Source organism: Lampetra planeri, chromosome 1 (genome assembly GCF_965212315.1).
Source record: "Lampetra planeri chromosome 1, kcLamPlan1.2.h2, whole genome shotgun sequence".
NCBI classification, from domain to species: Eukaryota; Metazoa; Chordata; class Hyperoartia; order Petromyzontiformes; family Petromyzontidae; genus Lampetra; species Lampetra planeri.
This window is the reverse complement of record NC_136107.1, coordinates 33,402,921-33,424,400: the sequence shown is the minus strand read 5'-3', so window position 1 is coordinate 33,424,400 and position 21,480 is coordinate 33,402,921. Positions and strand designations below refer to the sequence as shown.

The window sequence follows — 21,480 nt, the reverse complement described above, 5'->3', positions numbered from 1 at the left end:
CTATTGCAGCGCTTCTTTAACATGTTTCATTTCACTTCTCAGACTGTCACCATCTGACACTTTATCCAGATGAATGAGCGTCTTGTGCGGGGTGATGGTGTGACTTTGCATTCAGATAGGCGTCAGTGTACGTTTTCTTTTGGTAAACTGCTGTGTATTATTTTACCATTTCGACCCCGTCTGAGCAGAATATCCAAAAATGGTAGAGTTCTGTCAGCTTCCACTTCCATGGTGAACTGGATGGATGGGTTTTGCGAGTTGAGGTGATTTATAAATTCGTTAAGTGTATCTTTGCCGTGTGGCCAGACCACCAATGTGTCATCCACATATCTAAACTAAGCAGAGGGTTTTAGTGTGCTTGAAGCTATTGCTTTTGTTTCAAAATCTTTTTAAAAAATTACACGATCTAACCCAAATAACCTCTATTAGGGACGTGTTAAACAGTCATAGGGTTGCCACCTCTAAAATAAAAAAAACTCCATACATAATGGGAAGAAAAATATCTCACAATCGTGAAAGAGGGGAGAAATACAAGTAAATGTATTGCTGTGAGATGTCCTTTAATATGCAACTCATAAAAACCCTGGCATTTTTTACGTCCTGCGAAGACCTATATTTCTTGGAACGACTACCTCAAATAGAGGATAATCCTGTGAATACCAAAGCAGGTGGCAATACTAGTCTGCGGTAGTGTCAGGGGTCAGCATTGATTGAGGGTCGTACTTTTCCATCTTCTCTATGAGCTCCATGAGCGACTGCTGGAACTTGGCGGCCACCGTTGGGGCCTGGTATCTGCGGCCCAGGCTGCAGTTCTTGCCCATGCGGCCCTGTGCCACTGACTGGTGCTGCCGGAACTGATCGGACATGAGCTGTTCGGGACACAGGCCAAGATACACAGCAGAGCATGGGAGAGACGTGCAGCAGATGCTAATTGTACCACAACACTCGTATGCATGTACAAGTATATGAAAGAGCAATCATCATTTATTACTGTCAGTGACATTACCATGGCACTTGTACCATGTTTATGGGCGCTTTGACACTATGTGGAATGGCTTGGAGTAGGAGGCCATGGTGCAAATCAAGGCGGCTGCAAGGTAAACGACGAGGGTGACTAGCAAACAGCCAACTTGCTGTTTTTACATACTTCTGTGTCATCACGTAAACACATCCTCTGCACAAATTACTGGCATTGATAGAACTGATTGTATTCAAACTTCATTTGAAGCTTTCGTGACTGCAGGAATTACTCTTTGGTTCTTTCGGTAAAGTCACGTAGAAAGAAAATAAATTAAATAATAGAGTACGACGTTTCGATTGCAACACAGGCAATCGTCATCAGGTAGAACTAAATTTGAGAGAGAGACAAAACACAGACACGGAGACACACAGACAGATACACAAGCAGTGAGAGACAACACAGAGACACACAGAGACCCAATGCCTCTGCATCGAGGCCTTAAATAGAGAGAGAGGGGGGGGCGCAGAGAGATAGGTGGGTCTGTTGTGTTGCATTGCATTACATTTCCCAAACATTTTCTAAGTTTGTTTTCTTAAACGGCCTATTTCTCTCTCAAAATTTTACCAGGCTCTCATACACACATCTCACTGTGTGTCTCTGTTTGTCAAATTTCACACTTAACTTGTAATTATAGCAATCTTTGGAGATCGTAATCAACCAGGCTATGTGTTAACTGTGTGTTAGCCGACTCTCCGTGTTGCATTACATTACATTTGCTAAAGATTTGCTAAATTTTGTTTTCTAAAATTATTTCTCTCTCTAAAATTTACCAGGCTCTCATAGGGCCATTCAATCTTCTTTCCCTCGGTCGCTACGGGTTGGATTCATTGACATGCTAATTTCTCTACTCCTTACTGCCATAATAAAGGGTTTTTGGTTAGATCGCGTAAATATATGAATGTGTCGTTAAAACCCGCCACCACCCAACACAGCCAACTAGTAAGAGTTGTCACATAAACAGAACATTCCAATTCGTCACTAGTACAGCACACCAGTGTGTTGTGGCTTGGTTCTCCAACACACCGGTGTGCTGTACAAGTGATGAATTGGCCACGTTCTGTTTACGTGACAACCCTTACTCGTTGGCTGTGTCAGGTGGTGGCGGGTTTTAACAACACATTTATATATTTACGCGTTCTAACCCAAAAACCTCTATCATGGATGATATTGGTCGCGAAAGCCTACGTGTTAAACTTACACTTACTGCGATAAGCACAGGCACCACATCGTACCTTGCACTTGCTGTGAATGAGCAGCTCCAACACCTCCTGTCGCACTTGGTCAAAGTTTTTATCCAAAAATTTGTGCACCTGGAAATAAAGAATGAGAGAGGAGACAATTACAGAGTCTTGGAAAGAGTTCAATCATTCATTGGTCCCCTCTCTAATTCTGATCCAGGAGAGAACCTAGCAAGATAGAATACATTTTAAAATAAAACTGAGTTATGCAGATGTCACCATCATCATTAGCCCATGGGTAATACCTACTATAATCACCCAGGAATGTCTATCCTTAACGCTCGTGACGTCACTCCACATCGAACAGCCCCCTTCATTAATATTCATGAGCAGGTGACGTCCTCGCAATGGACACCCCCCCATTATAATTACCTACTATAATGAGCCAAGAATGTGTGTATGCAACGCTCGTGACGTCACTCCACGTCGACCAGCCCCCCTCATTAATAATCATGAACAAGTTACGTCCTCCACATGGACAACCCCCCCCCCTTCATAATAATTAGCGGGTGACGTCACTCCACATGGGGGGCCAAGGCGCCTCCTCCCCCTCCTCGGCGTCAACTCACAACCCTCACTACAAAGGCAGAACCCTCACATCACGTGATCTCCGTAACGCTGTTGAGACATCAAAGTAAAAAGGACATCGTGATGAACAAGGGATTATAACCTTCAAATGAAATAGGTCTGTGTCACCGCGCCCTTACAAATTGCACACGCATTGATGCAATCAATATCACGTCGCGGTCTGCTTTTCGCTTGCAAGTTTCAGATTTACTGCAATACACCCGTCCTTGTACGGGCAAAAGACGAGTATTTTAATAAGGGGCTTAGCTAGTAACACTGGTAGACAGTAGCCTAATGCATTAGTAAAGTCAAGTCGAAGCATCCTCCTATGCAAATCAGTTGATTAATCAAGCTATGGAATGGAACTTATCCCTGTTGGTGGATCCCCATTAATTTCAATACCAGGTTATGAATGTTTTTTAATATGACACTAACTCAATTTGCAATTATATGGATGTAATCAGCAACACATCTTGATGGCCTACAATTTTCGATGCGATTGATGATCAGTACAGAAGCACCATGCTTTATTTCAATGTTTATATTTATTTGGACAAAGAGCTTTTTTATTACCATCACGCAGTTCCCAATACTATGCCACTACAGCTGTGTCCAAGTTTTCGATTGACAGATAAACATGTTATCTCATTCTGCTTGTAGATGCTGATAAAGGTTATGATTACTGAATAATGAATGGCGAAGACTATGCGGTGCAGTCAATAACAATGGGGGTGATCGTACGGCTAGTAGATCTGTTAAAATCGCTTGTTGACAAGCATAGTTCACGCTTTACATACAATCAGTTCTGTAGCTAAAAAAGAACTATTGTGCCAAGGACATTGCCACAAGGATTCCCCAGGCAACCCTTTGTGAATGCTACCTGGTACGTGACCTTGCCGGCGTAGTGCTTAATCGTGAACTCAGGCAGGGGCATCTTGGGCTTGGAGTAGAGAGGGTTGTTGCCGTGGTGGTAGTGACATTTTTGAAGGAAGGTCTGGTCCGTGGCCTAAGAAATACAGAGTACAAGGTGGCAAAACCATCACCAGCTGGTAAAAACGAGACGCCAGACAAGGGTAGGAGTGGTCAGATGATTGAGGGCAGCAACGGTCAGGGAAGAAGAACGGGGAAGAAGCACAGGAAGATGAAAGAGCAGGAGAAAGCTGGGCAAGGCAAATGGTAAAACGTGCAACAGGAGGAGCCAGCTGGAGAATGAGAAGTGTCAGGAGGAGGACGACAATGAGATGTGTCACGAGAATGAGAAAGGGAAAATGAGCAAAAGAAAGGAACAAGAGAAAGCAGAGAGATCCAACCAACATGAATCACAATGGAGGAGATAAATGATCCCCTCCACTCACATTGTTGATGCCGGGAAGCTGCACTTGAGACCCCCATTTAATCATGGGCAGCTACCTGGATTCGAAGCCAGAATCTCAGCAGCACCAGCAAAGCACTCGGAGACCTCTCAGTCACCTGGCTACCTTGCAGCATCTGACCCCTTAAAACAGGGGTGGGGAACGTCCGGCCCGCGGGCCGTATGAGGCCCGCGAAATCTTTTAGTCTGGCCCTGCCAAGGCAACCGCAGGCGGGACTCGAAATCCAATAAATCTAGGAGCAAACCAGGAAAAAAAGTTGCTAGTAGCAACATCATCAATACCAGTTAACATCACACGCCTCGCCAAAGAGAAGCAGTTCCAGCCATCACATTAGGGGTGAGTTAATTAAATGTTTGACCAAATATAACAGGCAAATTTTTAAGTTGATAATTTTGTATGGCCCGCGAATGATGTTAAAAATATCCAAATGGCCCTTGGCAGAAAAAAGGTTCCCCAACCCCTGCCTTAAAATAATGCTGCTGGTGTGTTCACAGTCACCCACTGTTATGAAGGACATTCATCTGCTAACAAGGCAATGTACTGCAAACAGCATTGCCATTGATGCAATCTTTTTTAATCTTCCAACCAAAGCATGCAGGATACAGGGGCGGGAGAGGAATGAGTGGAGTGAGTGAGCGAGCGAGCGAGAAAAGGCGCCGGCAGCGAGGGAGGCGGAGACCTGCGGAAACGCGCTCTGGTCATCCAGGATGCGCATGATGCCGTACGGCTTCTGGGAGATGAGGTCCAGGCACGCCTGGTTGTCGTTGAAGGTGATGTGCTTCCAGCTGATGCGCTCCCGATCGTACACCTCCTGCGCCGCACATGGCATGGAAACGCTTTTCAGGGAAACTGTGTCAGATCCGGCTGGGGACCGATTTAGGCAGAGAGATAAACTTGTATTTGGAAGTCATCTCCTTGGTTCTTTCGGTAAAGTCACGTAGAATGGAAATAATAAAATAATGAAAATTAAACATCTTATTTTATTATTTCCATTCTACATGACTTTACCGAAAGAACCAAGAAGATGAATCCCTGCAGTCACGAAAGCTTTAAATCGAAATTGTATTTGGAAGGTCAAAAGTTCAAAATCCAGTCAGGGGTCTATCCATTACACTTTCCCTTTTGTGGTCAAGATATAAGGCAGTGTTATTAAATAAATGATTCACCTGCACTGCAATACCTGTGATGCTCTTCTATAAATAAAAGTGAAATTATATTTTTAAATGTTATAAATCATCAACACTCATACACCATGATTTAAAAAATGGCAATCTATAACTCTCCTAGTCTATAAAGCACCGTGTTATATCATGGGATGGCTCCAAAAAATGACATCATCTCAATAAGCTTCTCAAACCCAGAACTAGCCGGTGCTCCTTGATGTTCTGTAAGGTGGCACTGTAAAGCAAGGCTCGCCAAACCTGATCCTGTGGGCTCAGCAGTGCTCTGACATGAACCTTATGAGCCCCATGAGCCATCTGGCTGTCTTGTGCTCACTCAGATCCTAGGTGAGTCTCTGTGTCCTCCTGTGTCTACACGTGTCTCTCAAAGGATCTTCTGATCCACCCATAAATGATCTGTGCCATTGTCCATCTGATGCCATAATTTTTATTGGACCTCCAACCTCCAATTCATCACTCAACCCCTACACCGATTGGACAAAGCCCTTTCCGTCAAACAGAATCTCTAGAGGCCCCCTCATTTGTCTTCCATACCCTTTCAAACAAGATATCCAAATTTCGATTTAAAGCTTTCGTGACTGCAGGGATTCATATTCTTGGTTCTTTCTGTAAAGTCAGGTAGAAGGAAAATAATAAAAGAATAAAAATGTAACAATAAAATTCTCACGACGTTTCGATTGCAACACAAGCAATCATCATCAGGTGTGAAAACCACAGCAAGAAATTTTGAAAAAATAAATGTTTGAAAAAAAAATTCTTGCTGTGGTTTTCACACCTGATGATGATTACTTGTGTTGCAATCGAAACGTCGTGAGAATTTTATTGTTCAATTTTTATTATTTTATTATTTCCCTTCTACGTGACTTTACCGAAAGAACCAAGAATAAGATCTACAAAGCCAGAGGCTCCTAACCCTATTATTAGTCTTACTTTCTATGACTCTGCCAGCACCTTTTATTCCCACCAACATTTGTATTTTCTGATGCTGTAATGCGGATCACTGCTGCTCTGAATAACAGTTGCTGGATTTTGAATTTGGGCTCACCAGCCACAGAAGCGGGAGTGACATAGCCCTTGTATGGGGGGTAGCGAGGGTTGGGGTTAGAGATAGGTTTACGGTTAGGGGTACTGATTAGCTGCAGCGCTGTTTGTCATGAGCAGTGTTTCCCACAATAGCAGCAATGCACAGTCATATAGTAACCCCCAGTGCGTGACACAAAGAGACACGGATGACAGACTGACAGAGAGACCGATATAGTCAGACAGGCAGATAGAAAGGCAGTCTTGAACTCTTGACGTCTCCTCCACGCACCTGCTCTTGTCTGAAGATGATGCGATTGAAGAAGTATTGCAGGTACTCGTTAGCATAATTAATGCACAGCTGCTCAAAGCTATTCATAGCCAGATCCTGAAAAATATAACAAATAACATTTTAAATAGTTATTTTGCAATGTAAACAGAGATCCCAATTATATCCTGAGCAGACCTGTGAGATAAATTCCATTAATAATAATAATACAATTTGTCCTGTGATAGCCTGTTACAGGATTCTCGAGAATATTTTTAAAAGTGTACTGCTGACATTATTATTTGGACAGAACATTTAAAGTCTGGAGAAAACCCCTATACAGCCATACCTCGGTATACGACCGCTTTGGAATACGTCGAATTTGGTATACGTCGTGTTTTGACGAGAGAAAAAATATCTTGGGATACGTCTTGCTTGGGATACGACGCGCTTGCTAAAACTTGCATGGTCGGGATGAGTCACCGCGTACCCGCGTAGACCCCGTTCACGACTGAAACAAGGCGCCGCTCCTCAGTCTGCCTGTAGATCTCGTTCAGTGCACAACCCTTGCTATAACTCTCGGTGGATTTTCACGTGTTTATTGTCATTTTAACTCCTCTCAGCAAGGTAAAGTGATGTTAAATTGTATTTTTATTAATTTTTTTATTTATTTATGCATTTATTTTAATTTATGTAGGCATTTTAGTAATAAGTGTCTAAATTATTTCATACAACCCCATTCATGTGTAATATGCCATATTAAATATCATTTCTTATACTTTTGAACGGATTATTTCCTTTCCCTTTGTTTCTTATGGGAAAAATTCGTTTGGTACACGGCATTTTCGGTATAAGTCCTACCTTCTGGAACGAATTAACGACGTATACCGAGGTACCACTGTACTGGAGAAATACTGCCTGTTCAGCAACATACTTTCTGTGATGCCTTTTACAAGCACCTGGTTGTCTTAACATTCATCAACACAAGTCCAGTAAATTAGAGGAAGGTTTGTGGATCACGCATTGATGAATCCAACAACGCTGATGAACACATTGATGAATCCACAAAGTGTGAGCGATAGACCAATAGCAGGAAGTAGGTTAATGACAGGAATTTCTTCATTGTAATACTTTAAGTTTTCTCTGGGTACCTTAGGGTCCTCCAACATAATAAACACGACAATAACAACATCATGGGACCTCCTTTGCCAGTACCAAAATATGAGAATAGGTTTTCCCCTTTTTTTCTGGCAACAAAACAGGTGTTAAGATGTTAAAACACCAAACTGAAACCTTTTACAAGGAATCATGTCTGCATTAACCACAATACTTGTGATCACAATGCAAACAAAACACACACTCTGATAATAAATGTATTGTCTTTAACATCTTAACACCTCTTCTTAGTTCTTTCGGTAAAGTCACGTAGAATGGAAATAATAAAATAATAAAAATAAAACATAATAAAATAATTCTCACGACGTTTCGGCCACAACGCAAGCAGCCGTCCTCAGGTGAAGAACAGGCTGTCTTTCCGACAGACGTCCTCAGGTGAAGAACAGGCTGTCTTTCCGACAGACCTGTTCTTCACCTGAGGACGGCTGCTTGCGTTGTGGCCGAAACGTCGTGAGAATTATTTAATTATGTTTTATTTTTATTATTTTATTATTTCCCTTCTACGTGACTTTACCGAAAGAACCAAGAAGATGAATCCCTGCAGTCACGAAAGCTTTAAATCGAAATCTTAACACCTGTTTTGATGCCAGAAAAAGGGGAAAACCTATTATCAATTACAACAACAACAAAAACAGCAAATGGTCTAATACCCCGAAGCAGGGCCCTGATGAAAATTAGTTATAAGATTCAATGATGGCTTCTTAGGCGAAACAAAACAATGCATAAGAGCAGTGAAGAGGACGGCTGGCAGGGAAAGACAGTGGCCAGATGCTCTCATGCTGAAACCCGACCTCAAAGCCGTAAATGTCGAGCACGGCGATGGACTTGGCATCCTGCCTGGGGGCCACCAGCAGGTTGATGTGGCTGATGAGCCAGACAAAGAGCTGTGCATACAGGATCTTGGCAATGGCATCTCTGTGAAGGGCAGCGGGGAGCAACGGAGAAGTGTTTTTTTTTATCTTGCGCATACCGCTCATCGTAATCACCGTGAAAAAAAGAAAACATGGTTGTAGAATCAAACGCAGTAATACTTCGGAATATAATGTACGTGCGAAAGAGTCTAGCCTGAAAAAGAGGATTCAAATCTGAACTTGTGTCGGAGATTATGGTTGGGTTAGTTTATGCAATGGGATCAACCAAAGTAAATTCACCTTATCAGCTGTTAGCTCAGCTCCATCCTGTTTGAAGGAAATACTTGGGAAAATATTCTTGCATAAGAACATGTATATTTGTTTCTATTTCCATACCTGTCAACCTATACGGTTTACCCGTATTCTTGTGCAGGGAAATTGAGTTTACATTATATTTAAATGTGAGGTATTGCCAGCACAATGGTTAAAGCCTTAATTACGGTAACAAACTTGGGTTCAAACGCTCTTCGCTTTACAGACAAAAAAATGTCCCCATGATTATAACACTCCATGGTGTGAGCTCCTCGCACACAACTTCCGCACCACACGAGTTTAGGTACCTGGCGTCAATCGCACTTTCCACAGACAATGGCGTGTATATCTTCTCCCGCATGGCCTCCTGCAGTTACACACACCCACACTGTTACCAGTGAGCACCTGTTAAGGTTAGGACAGCAGACAATATGATGGTGTGGTTGGAGCAACACAGCATTAGCCACCGTTGACAAAAACATTCCAAACAGACCCCCTTCTATAAAGGCTACAAATTGTTTTTGATAGTTAGTTCTACTCAGACCTGACTTCGGTATGACTCTTCGTCTGCAATATCACCGCGTGTGTGCCATCGTGCCTGACCCCACGCTCACCGTGACCTTGTAGGTGATGGCCTTTTGAAGACCCTCCTGGGAGATCTGCAGAAGCTCGGAGACTGACTGGAGCTCACGCACACTCACCACCGATGCCACCTCCTGCCCATCGACCTGCGTCATGTACACCAGAATGCCATCTCATCAGCAAAGCACAACCCACATCACAAGTGGAGACGAAATTATTTGAGGTCAGTTCATGCGCTGGAGCGAGATGAATTGTGCCAACACAGGACCGTATTGGAAGACAGTGGGATAGAGAGAACTTCATCCAGTAATGGAGAGACCATGCTTTATTGTTTAATATATATTTCCCTTTAATGGCAGCCCTCCCCCCACCTTGCTAAGCAGACAACCTGGTCACTGGTCTCACCTCGTGACAAGCGAAGCAGACGTTACCCAGGTGCAGGATGGAGGAGAGCACCTTGAAGATGGTGGCCTGATCATCAGTGCTGAACGTCAGGATCTCCAGGGCACTCAGCAGTCTTCGGAAGTCCTCCCCATCATGCTTGCCTGGGATCTCACAATTACCACCCTGCAGGACCACCAAACGTCATTTGTCTGTTTGGTCACCTACTAAAAATATATAGGTTCATATTCACCTGCAATTGCTGAATATATGTTATCCGCACCTCCAATTAGCACGGTTGGCTACGTGTGGTGCGAAATAACTTTAACATACATATGTAGAGGAGTAAAATGGGGATGTGACGTAGTGAGTGCCGTCCAGTGCGATGATGTCACAGAACGTGACGTCATGCGTGCTGGGCGACTCGATGACGTCATGTCTCCTCTAGTACTTAAGGGGGACCAAGTGACGAAAGTGGGGTCACTGTGGGAACGGGTAAGAGTAGAAGGGTGAAGAGGGAACCAGGGGTAGAGGGATCGAGGAGTGAGTCTGGAGAGAAGCCGGTGGTAGCCGATAGAGGTGCAACTTTCTCCGGTCGGTGGAGTTGGCAGAGTCCCCGATTCGACACGAGAGAGAGCTAGCCGGGCTGGGACCAGGACTCAGTGTAGGACCCCTTGTGTTAAGTTGCAACATCTTTAATAAACCTTTGGCGTAAGCCCTTAACCTTCACGTCATCTCCTAGTCGTCGTCGACTAGTCCTCAACACGTACATTGCCTGTAAAACGTTACACTTCCCATACCCTGAAGAGCTCAGCTTGCCTGGCTGACTCAGAGCATGGAAATGGCCACGAAGAATGTAAATGACCCACCATTGGCACTGAGAACCCTTGGCACTCATCTCTATGGGAGGGTCTGACACAGTGGTTGAAATTACATTCTAATGGCAGGGTCGAGTCACATCACAGGACCACCATTGCTACTGCTGATGATGTGACGATGATGCTGCTGCTGAGTTCCCTCCATCAAATGTCGATCATCTCTGCTCACTTTTATTAATAGTTAATGTGATATTAGTGTGTCTATGTGTGTGTAATTATGTCTGAGGAGCAGTGGTGTGTCAGCGCTCTGCGATACAAATCCGGCAACCCGAATTCGATTCCTGCTCACGGCCAACACCCGTGACAATTATCTGAACTGGTCCTGGGCCTCCCCTAGCTCGACTCAGCCCCAAATGAGTACCTAGTGTCACGTGTAAAACTAAACAATTTACTAAATTATTTTTATTTGACCAGGTAAGGCCCACTAGGGAGACAAAGGCGGCCAGACGGGATGCTGGCCACCCACTCCCTCGTGTACCGTGCCAGCTTTCATCGGTGCTTGCTAACAGCACTTGCCCAAGAAGTATGTTAATGTTATATGGGGGATCTTTATCTTTGTATGTATATATATGTGAGTAGCAGTTCCATAGCCATTTGAGCTACGAACCTGAAAACCTAAGTTCAATCTCCCAGCTGCGGCTAACATCAGTGCAAGAGTACCTGTTACAGGGTAATGTATGTAGTTCATAATATTTATGTTTAAGATGAGTAGGTCATTAATGTTCACGAATTTGTTCATGTTCTTGATCCACACGTAGCCCAGCCCCACCGGTCTCCAATAGCAAAGCTGCCCTTACTGGAGTCCAGGATGAGGTTCTGTGTAAATGGTTGAAGAAGCCTCTTGCTTGCAACCCCACTCACCTGGTTGAGGTAGTAGTAGGTCTCAGGGTCTTGCAAGTAGTACCTCTGCCTCTGTTGCGATGGCAAACCTGCCAGCAGCTCGTAGAATATGTGGTAGTTCCTTTCATTTTTGGCCTAGAGAATGAGTAGAGGTCATATAGGTCACATTAATAATAATAATAAGACAGATCTTTACCTCAGAGAGTTTTGTCTTAAGCATTTAGATGTAGTTAACGGCACAGTCCTGCTTAGGATGTATGGTCAATGACGATACCACTTGGACATCTACTTGAGATCTGTGAAAGTTACTGGACATCTATGAAAAAGAGCTTCATAGCTCATCAGATTCCTCCTGGATAAATAAGGATTCTCCGAAATTTCACTCCTCGTCCTGGGAGCTTCTTCAGGAACTGAATGAAGAATTTAAGAGAGGAAACTCACAGCACGTGTAGTGAAACATTGGACATCGTGCCTTAAAGCTTCGTGACTGCAGGAATTCATATTCGTTGGGTCTTTCGGTAAAGTCACGTAAATTGGTTCAAAGAAAATAACAAAAAACTACGACGTTTCGATCGTTTGAGTTGTGATCGCTTGAGTTGTGATCGAAACGTCGTAGCTTTTGGTTCTTTTTTGTAATTTTCTTTGAACCTATTTACGTGACTTCACAGAAAGACCCAAAGAATTGGACATCGTGACAAACAACACACGGTACAACCGGAAAACACACCGAAGAGCTGTACAAGACAATCTTGATTTGAAGCTTTCGTGACTGCAGGAATCCATATTCTTTGGTTCTTTCGGTAAAGTCACGTAGGTCGAAATAAAATATACCAAATCACGACGTCTCGATCGCAACCCAAGCAATCTTCATCAGGTGGGGACGACCACAGCCGACTTCAGCATGTTCTTGCTGCGGTTGTTCCACCTGATGAGGATTGCTTGTGTTGCGATCGAAACGTCGTGATGTGTTTTATTTTATTTTTACCTACGTGACTTTACCGAAAGAACCAACGAGTATTTCTGTACAGCATAATTGCAAATAAACCGACGCAGCGGTAGAATTAGAAAACACATAACACTTAAATTCCACACAGATGCTCTTGTAAAATCATACTTATTATATTGTCTCAAAGAGGCAACGTGTTGCTCCAGCAGACAGATGTCTAATGAGCAGTAATTGCAGGAACCAGCACCGCTACTTTCAAGACACTGCTTTGGTGAAGTGCACAGACACTACTGACGTAATACCTTCACTACAAAATGACTCTTCTACACAATTTTGTAGTCGTTAGTGATATGGGTTCATACATTATTTGGTAATGCTACGTTGGCAGTGGTGTACAAGCAACATTAACAACAAAAAACCTCACCGCACTCGTCAATAAAACTGTCGCCTTAATAGGAAAAATAAATGATATGCGACGTATCACAGCACCTCGCATTTATATGCAATTACAAACGGGAAAAGTCACCAGGTAAATTTTCACATCACACACAAAGCTAACTAGGTTAAATTAAACATCGTTCTAGATTTGAAGCTTTCGTGACTGCAAGGATTCATACTCTTAGGTTTTTTTCGGTAAAGTCACGTAGGTAAAAATAATAAAATTTTAATAATAAAAGTAATAATAAAAATAAAATAATAAATCACGACGTTTCGGAGGCAACACAAGTCTCCGTCATCAGGTGGGACCGTCACAGCCAGATTTACTGTGTCAAGTGAGGCATCGTTCTTATTTACGATGAGGCATCGTTCTTATTTACGATGGTGACAAATACCCCTGTCTCTCACATGGGCCTGGCTGTTAGAAGGACTCTGTCTCGGGGCTGTAAGCAGCTGGGATAGAAGGGCAGTGTGCCAATGCAGCAGCGCTTCCAGCTTCACGTGCATACAGACGCGCTTGAATAATGTGATCATCTTAAGTATAGTATGTATGAGATGTATTTTAGCGTAATCGTTCTAGCATTACCTGAAAGACAATTCTTGACTTCTCGAGTAAATACTGGGAAGTTATGGCACCATTGATCACCCCACTGAAACAAAAGATCACGTGAAGATTAGCGAGTCACAAGAGGGGCAGGGCTGGATTCTCATCGGTTTCCACGCACGATGAAACAATAAGCGATGACAATACCCGTGCAAATGATTTTACACGCGAATCTAATTTTAGGAGAGAAAATAAAAACAATACTTTTGGCATGGCTGGTAGGTCTCCTGTTTAGTTTGCTTGCCACTAAAACAAGCAGCGGTTTGGTAGAACGAACCCTTGCCTCCACTTGCTTATTATGGCGGTCATTCTCATCATACCTGATCTCCGATGTGTTTTTCGTGGTGCACCACATGTTGTTTGGCATGCTGTACGGTTAAATCTTGACTTAAAGCTTTCGTGACTGCAGGAATTCCTATTCTTAAGGACTTTCGTTAAAGTCACGTAGATAGGTTGGAATTAATAATAAAAGAAACAAAAAACTACGACGTTTCGATCACAACACAAGCGATCGTCATCAGGATCGTCATCAGGCTGACGATCGCTTGTGTTGTGATCGAAACGTCGTAGTTTTTGGTTTATTTTATTATTCATTTGATCCCATCTACGTGACTTTCCAGAAAGACCCAAGGAATATGCTGTACGGTGTTTCACTCCCAGTAGCAACTGAATAAGCTCCCAGTACATGGAGAGAAACATCGGACATCATACCGAAGAACACGTGATACAACCCGAAAACACATCGGAGATCTGTACAACCATCGCAGGTAGCATGCTACAAGATGTAACGTGAGCCGTAAGGACCATACATATTTAAATGCATCATGAAGTGTTTGCTAAGGAATCTGCTGAGGATATGAGCTGGATGTGTTTAGATGAAACAACTTTTTTTAAAACACTATGTCTTGCCTTGTTCTCCAATGCTTATCTCAATTGTGTCATTGGCATCATGAGATGAAGGATACATTCAGAACTCTAGCTGGGCAGCGCATCGCCCCGTGTTGCAGAATGGTTCATGGAATATTTCACAGAACTGCTTCTGAAATGTATTCAAGTGACTCATTTTCCACAATAGGGGTAGCACTTCCTCACCCACCCTGCTACAGAGATAATTATTTGTTACATTTTCAGCGCTGGAATGTATCCATGTTAAGTGCAAAAACAAATTTAACTGTGAAGTGTTTTTGTTACATTAGTCGCTAGGCTGAGGCTATCAACTCACTCCACTTGAGAAACCTGATTAAGTATGGATGGCTGTCCTGATTTGAACCCAGAATCTCTGTGGTATCAGCTCAGCACTCTGACTTATGAGCCAAGTGGCCGCTTGAAGATGAGATGTTTTAGGGATAATATTTCTAAGAACTGTCACCGATCATATCATGAGGGCCTATACAGACATCCAGCATAGAAACAAGCCTGCTCAGAGAGAGACCCCAGATTTACACACTTACTCAGTTCCAAGACCAGTACCAGCAAACATGAAATAATGAATACTGAGACATTTCCAACTTATTCTTACAAAATGTCCCTATAATGGATAGACTCTCTATTCGCTTGAAATAATGTTCTCACAAATTACCATCCAAAACAGACCATGCAACATATTACGACGCAATGTCCGATCCAAAAACCCAAAAGGAGACATCACAGCGATACACTCCGCTGAGCCTGCACGTGGTTATCTGGCTTGTCCACCTGAATGCGAAATTGTAATTGTTGCTCAACATGTATATCAGCCATACGAAAGAAGAAGACCCACAAAACTCCAAAGCTCTGAAACCGCAAGTGCTAGGCCGTGTCACAGTAACACGGCCTAGCATGGCTCCCACCAACCCGAATCTCACTCGAGCCGGAGATATTCTTCTGATGATTCTCATGCTGGAAATCCCCGCGTGCATGCCGTGCATCTTCTACTGTCTTGACATCATGAGATTTTGAGCTTAACTGATGGTCTGTTTATTCCCATTATAAAACACTGTTATTTCAAGCTTTGTTAGTGGGTAGTTATTTAAAGTTAATTGTAATTTTTTTTTCTTCAAGGAAGCACAGATTGATGTTATTTTCTGAATTTTGGTGCCACGTATATTAGTGGTAGACCATGTATAGTTTAGAGATTACTTTTGATTTACACGCATAAATTATATATAGTTGTGACAGCATAAGTACAATCGAGCTGTGCGTGACAATGCATTGTTAATCTTGTACTGCCTGCAAATACAATTACAAGAGAGTAACACGCTGATAACAGGAGAACTGTATCATTCTGAGTTCTCACTCTTCCATGAAGAGCTGGATGTATTTGCCGAAGCGACTGGAGTTGTCATTGCGCATGGTTTTGGCGTTTCCAAATGACTCCAGCAGAGGAGTTGCCTCCAAGATCTGTGAACGTACAAAAGGCAGAGAGCGCCAGCAAGCAAGATGCACTTTTTTTTTTAATCCAGTCACAAGGAACACATAGATTAGAGATCATATGCAGGTAAATTACATCATACAAACTGTTGGGGAAAGTAAGTGGGCTTGGAAAGGCACGTCGTAAGAATGGACGATGGTCACGAGTAACGACGGAGAGGTAGCCAAGCAATGAACCGTTCGAGAGCACATCCACAGACAAGGTTTGAGTGACACAATCAGCCGTGTGCAGGTGCTGGTTTGGTTGCTGCATAGCAGCCTTTTGAGATATGGCAATGGCATGGGAAGGCATGAATTCAGCAATGGATTCATCATGGCTGATGATGATGGTATGCAATCAGTCGTGTGAAGGTGCTGGGTTGGTTGCTGCATAGCAGGCTTTTGAGATATGGCGATGGCATGGGAAGGCATGAATTCAGCAATGGATTCATCATGGCTGATGATGATGGTATGCAATCAGTCGTGTGAAGGTGCTGGGTTGGTTGCTGCATAGCAGGCTTTTGAGATATGGCGATGGCATGGGAAGGCATGAATTCAGCAGTGGATTGATCATGGACGATGATGGTGGTGGTATATTGTCTGACACCAGCTGCACCTGCTGGGTGATGTTGTCCTTGCGAGTGTGGTTCAGCGCCGCCACGTAGCGCAGCACCAGCTTGGTGGCCTCCGTCTTGCCCGAGCCGCTTTCTCCGCTGGCGCCCGGATTCACGCGCCGGAACACGATGTTACACTTTAATAACATTGGTCAACAAAAAAAAAATTCTGGCCTGGACTTTTGCAGCTGTTTTAGACTAATTTCAGGGTGCTGATTCCAAATCTGATCTCAGATTTGCTCTATCACATCAGTTTTATGCTATCGGCATACCCCATTTTCATTGATTTTACCTGAAATTAACTCTGTCACTTATGATTGCAAGTTGTTGCGAGTCAGTGACTGCTTTAGTGTTAAAATATGGTGCTGTATTTTTAGGATAGTGTGTTTATAATATAATTTTATGTAGATATCCACATTTATTTAATATTTTTCTTCTGCAGTTTTTATTGAAAATGCAATATTTGATATCTAAAAAACCTGATGTGATAGACAAAAACTGATTTGGAATCAGCACCCCAAAATTACCTTAAATCCGTTGGAATACCTTATGCCAGAAAAAGTTTGTTGACCAGTGTAATAATAGTAATAGTCTAGCGCATTTTTATAATTGCACAATTGTTATCATGCGAGGACATCATGAAGGCGCTCATGTTTCACGGACAGAGTCTGCAGTCGTTTCACAGTAGGGAGTGATGTTTAGCTATGTGTAATCCCAAATTGAGTAATTTGGAGGTAATTTTTTCATATTTGCCAAATTTAAACTATGACGCTGGAACACAGTGGCCTGAATTTTTCGAATGACATCATGGGATCTTTTAGAATCCACTGTCAAGCAGATGGTCCGTATTTGATGGTTAATACACCTGCAGTAATAACCAGGGTGGCCTGCAGGAATCAACCCACTTGCCATATTCAAAGCCTTTTGCAACATGCTGCAAACACACTCCCTACTGGGCTATGTGACCGCCCCAGCACGGTTTCGCTGCATTTGTTGGGGTAAAGGTGCTCTGGACAGATGTGTTTGTCAATCTATGGGCCAGATGATACACCATCACAAAAAAGGAAATACAACTGATGTAAAAATAACTAATCCAGAGAAGGGTTTGTCAGACTAACAAGGCCGTCAGCAACCAGTGGTGGTTTCACCCTAAAATGTAAAGAACCCAACCGGAGATAGATAAGTCTGGAAGTTAATTGTCTAAATCTAGATAATAAGATATGTTATCTGTGGTCTATTCATGTGTATCATGTCAAGGGGGGGGGGGGGGGGAGTTAACATCAACTTTATAGAAACCACTGTGGTTTGGCAATTTCACACAGAATTTACTGGGTAGAAGCTAACTATCACAATGATGTGTTTGGAAGAATTCTGCATTTGTAGGGATCGGTATTAGTGTAGACGAAGAAACGGGGATGAAAAGACAACCATCAAAGATATTGTGAACGTTTTCGAACACCAACTTTATGTTATAATCACGGTATTTATGAAATGCATGAGCCATGCAGAGTATTTGAAATTAAAAAAGTCAATCCAATTCAGAAAAAATGATGAAAGCTGACATGCAGTGTGAGTTGAGCTTTCAACGCAAGGTTCACGTAAAGCTGTACTCCAGTGGGACTTTTGTGTTTAATACATGAGCACACCGACCTTATTAAAATGCACTGATTTTCTTTGGCATCAATCATCTTCATGTAAGCTGCATTTGCAATAGAAAAGAGGTGGCTGGAGAGAAAAAAACAGGAATCGTATTACCAGCATTAACATAGTAAACCTATGTGAAAAGGGGACACTGCATTTACATGATTCTAGATTTGAAGTTGTTGTGACTGCAAGGATTCATACTCTTTGGGTTTTTTCGGTAAAGTCACGTAGGTAAAAAAATAAAATAAATTGAATCACGACGTTTCGGGTGCAACACAAGCGCCCTTCTTCAGGTGGGGACAACTTAGAGCAAGTACACCGCTTAAGTGTGACACACACTCTTAAGTGTGTGTCACACCGCTTAAGTGTGTGTCACACTCTTAAGTGTGTGGACACATTTAAGAGTGTGACACCTGAAGAAGGATGCTTGTGTTGCGCCCGAAACGTTGTGATTTAATTTATTTTAATTTCTTACCTACGTGACTTTACCGAAAAAACCAAAGAGTATAAATTTACATGCTTGAGTAATATAAATGTTAATATTATAATGTGTTTGTCTAAACGTGCATGTAAGGAGTAGCTGAGTGTGGTGTTTGCCAAACCACCCCTTATGCGTTTTTCCAGCCTTAATAGGTGCTCGTTAACAGCACCTGTGCTTTCAGTCCAGATGGCTAAAGGGAGACTCCTTTCCGTGTCTGGTTTTGCTTGAGCGTGTACTTACCCAACTTTAAAACAAGGCTGAAAATATATTATGCACAGGTCATTGACTAATCTGACATGACACAATCATTTGATATGTCTTTCATACAGATCTCGAGGCATGATGAATTAAATAAAAAATACCATACATATTGTTTTTGGTCTTTATTGGCCAACCTTTTTAATTTCCAAAAATAAATGTAGATGTTTATCGGTGGGATACAAATGAAGACCATTTATACCTGTGGCAGTTTTTTTAAGGTGGACTGAGATCAAAATGAAAAGGTACATCGCCTTGTTCCTCCCTGTTATTGAAGTGAGAAAAAAAAATTGACCACTCTATATGTTAAGTGAAGTGACTAAGGATTTGCATTTATAGGCCACTTTAAATAAATGCCTTAGCTACTCAAAGCACCTTAAATCACATCTCATCTCAAGCTTGAGTGCCCTGCTGCAGTCTCACCAAGGGGACCCCGGTGGCAGCCGTCACTGTGAGCCACGAGGTTCATGCAACACCGGCCAGATTGTGGGCCTCAGTCTACCAGAAGGAGGCAATGTTGCTATCCGGCTTCCCAATTAAGTATTTGTTAGTAATCTATCAATCATTTGTCAAATTTTGACAGATAATTCTTGCGAAAAGTTAAAAGGCTTCCCAATTAAGTATTTGTGAGTAATCTATCTAACTTGTCAAATTTTGACAGATAATGCTTGTGAAAAGTTGAAAGGCTCCCCAATTAAGTATTTGTGAGTAATCTATCTAATTTGTCAAATTTTGACAGATAATGCTTGTGAAAAGTTGAAAGGCTTCCCAATTAAGTATTTGTGAGTAATCTATCTAATTTGTCAAATTTTGACAGGTAATGCTTGCGAAAAGTTGAAAGGTTCCCCAATTAAGTATTTGTGAGTAATCTATCTAACTTGTAAAATGTTGACAAATAATGCTTGCGAAAAGTTTAAAGGCTTCCCAATGAAGTATTTGTGAGTAATCTATCTATAATTTGTCAAATTTTGACAGATAATTCTTGCGAAAAGTTGAAAGGCTTCCCAATTAAGTATTTGTGAGTAATCTATCTAACTTGTCAAATTTTGACAGATAATGCTTGCGAAAAGTTGAAAGGCTTCCCAATTAAGTATTTGTGAGTAATCTATCTAAATTTTCGATTTAAAGCTTTTGTGACTGCAGGGATTCTTCTTCGTGGTTCTTTCGGTTTCAAACCCCCCCGCCCACCTACGCATTTCACAAGTAGTGACTAATCCCATATCTGCATTTCCCATAAATATGCTACATTCCTCTTGATATGCAAATTCCTTTGTCAAGGCGCTCTTCTCCCACCAACCCAGCTTAAATATACGCTCCAAGCTTGGTGGTGTTTCATTCTTCACCTGAGGACGGCTGCTTGCGTTGTGGCCAAAACGTCGTGAGAATTATTTTATGTTTTATTTTTTATTATTTTATTATTTTCCTTCTACGTGACTTTACCGAAAGAACCACGAAGATAATCTATCTAACTTGTCAAATTTTGACAGATAATGCTTGCGAAAAGTTGAAAGGCAGGCACTAAATTTAAGAACGCCATTACAAGGTACGGAGCCTGGGCATGCGATTCTCACGGCGGATTCTCCCCCATCGCCTTTCCCTCGTACAGCAGCACCACCTCCGAGCTGTAGATGTCGTACATACGGTACGGGTTCAGGGACAGCAGGATGCTCCCAATGTACGTCTGTGGAGGAGGTAAAACGCGCGGGTTACGAGGCTCGTGTCAACAGGCTCATGCTCAGCACCGCTGGGCAATCACCCACGGTGTGACCTGCGGTCACCAATCTCCATCCACCGGATCACGTAGCTACTCCACTGTCCGCTTTTATCGTTTGCTGGCAGCATTTCAGATATTAATTAGGCTACTCCAGAAACCTTCCGCGGGTTCACCCACCAATCTCGACATGAATATATATGAACAACTTCTCACCATGCGTAGAAAGAGCACATTTGTCAATGTGCCAGTTTGCACAGGTTTGACGAAACACCAATCAACATAAATGATAATAATTCCTGTGGCAAAATTGCCAAAACTGCCATCTACTATATATAAATTGATATTCCCACTCAAATACTACACGGTTGTGGCATAATAGATAGTTTGAAATATAACATCAAAACAAATTTAATTAAAACTATTAATCATGATGGCTACCCAAATTTGCCCTCAAACAAAACATGAGTTATCCCCTGGTTACGTGTTCCCCTGGTTAAATACTGTACAGGTTCAAACTTGATTTGAAGCTTTCGTGACTGCAGAAATCCATACTCTTTGGTTCTTTTGGTAAAGTCACGTAGGTAGAAAATAAAATAAATGAATAGCAGACCAAGCTTTTCCACCTGATGACGGACGCTTGTGTTGCGCCCGAAACGTCGTGATTTATTTTATTTTATACCTACGTGACTTTACCGAAAGAACCAA

General features: G+C 42.4%; 1 protein-coding gene across 1 annotated transcript in view; it reads right to left on the bottom strand.

The window, feature by feature from the left end:
* The window catches only part of MYO15A (myosin XVA), a 126,693-nt gene that overhangs the window by 83,484 nt on the left and 21,729 nt on the right, over nucleotides 1-21,480 (bottom strand). The window contains exons 5-19 of the mRNA XM_078592867.1: nucleotides 20,633-20,742; nucleotides 18,329-18,403; nucleotides 16,681-16,777; nucleotides 15,952-16,055; nucleotides 13,659-13,722; nucleotides 11,710-11,823; nucleotides 9,995-10,156; nucleotides 9,622-9,735; nucleotides 9,316-9,374; nucleotides 8,636-8,759; nucleotides 6,693-6,788; nucleotides 4,879-5,010; nucleotides 3,707-3,832; nucleotides 2,254-2,331; nucleotides 724-869 (exon numbers count right to left, since the gene is read on the bottom strand). Of these exons, the coding sequence (XP_078448993.1) occupies nucleotides 724-869; nucleotides 2,254-2,331; nucleotides 3,707-3,832; nucleotides 4,879-5,010; nucleotides 6,693-6,788; nucleotides 8,636-8,759; nucleotides 9,316-9,374; nucleotides 9,622-9,735; nucleotides 9,995-10,156; nucleotides 11,710-11,823; nucleotides 13,659-13,722; nucleotides 15,952-16,055; nucleotides 16,681-16,777; nucleotides 18,329-18,403; nucleotides 20,633-20,742 (1,601 nt within the window). The remainder of the gene's footprint in view (nucleotides 1-723; nucleotides 870-2,253; nucleotides 2,332-3,706; nucleotides 3,833-4,878; nucleotides 5,011-6,692; nucleotides 6,789-8,635; nucleotides 8,760-9,315; nucleotides 9,375-9,621; nucleotides 9,736-9,994; nucleotides 10,157-11,709; nucleotides 11,824-13,658; nucleotides 13,723-15,951; nucleotides 16,056-16,680; nucleotides 16,778-18,328; nucleotides 18,404-20,632; nucleotides 20,743-21,480) is intronic.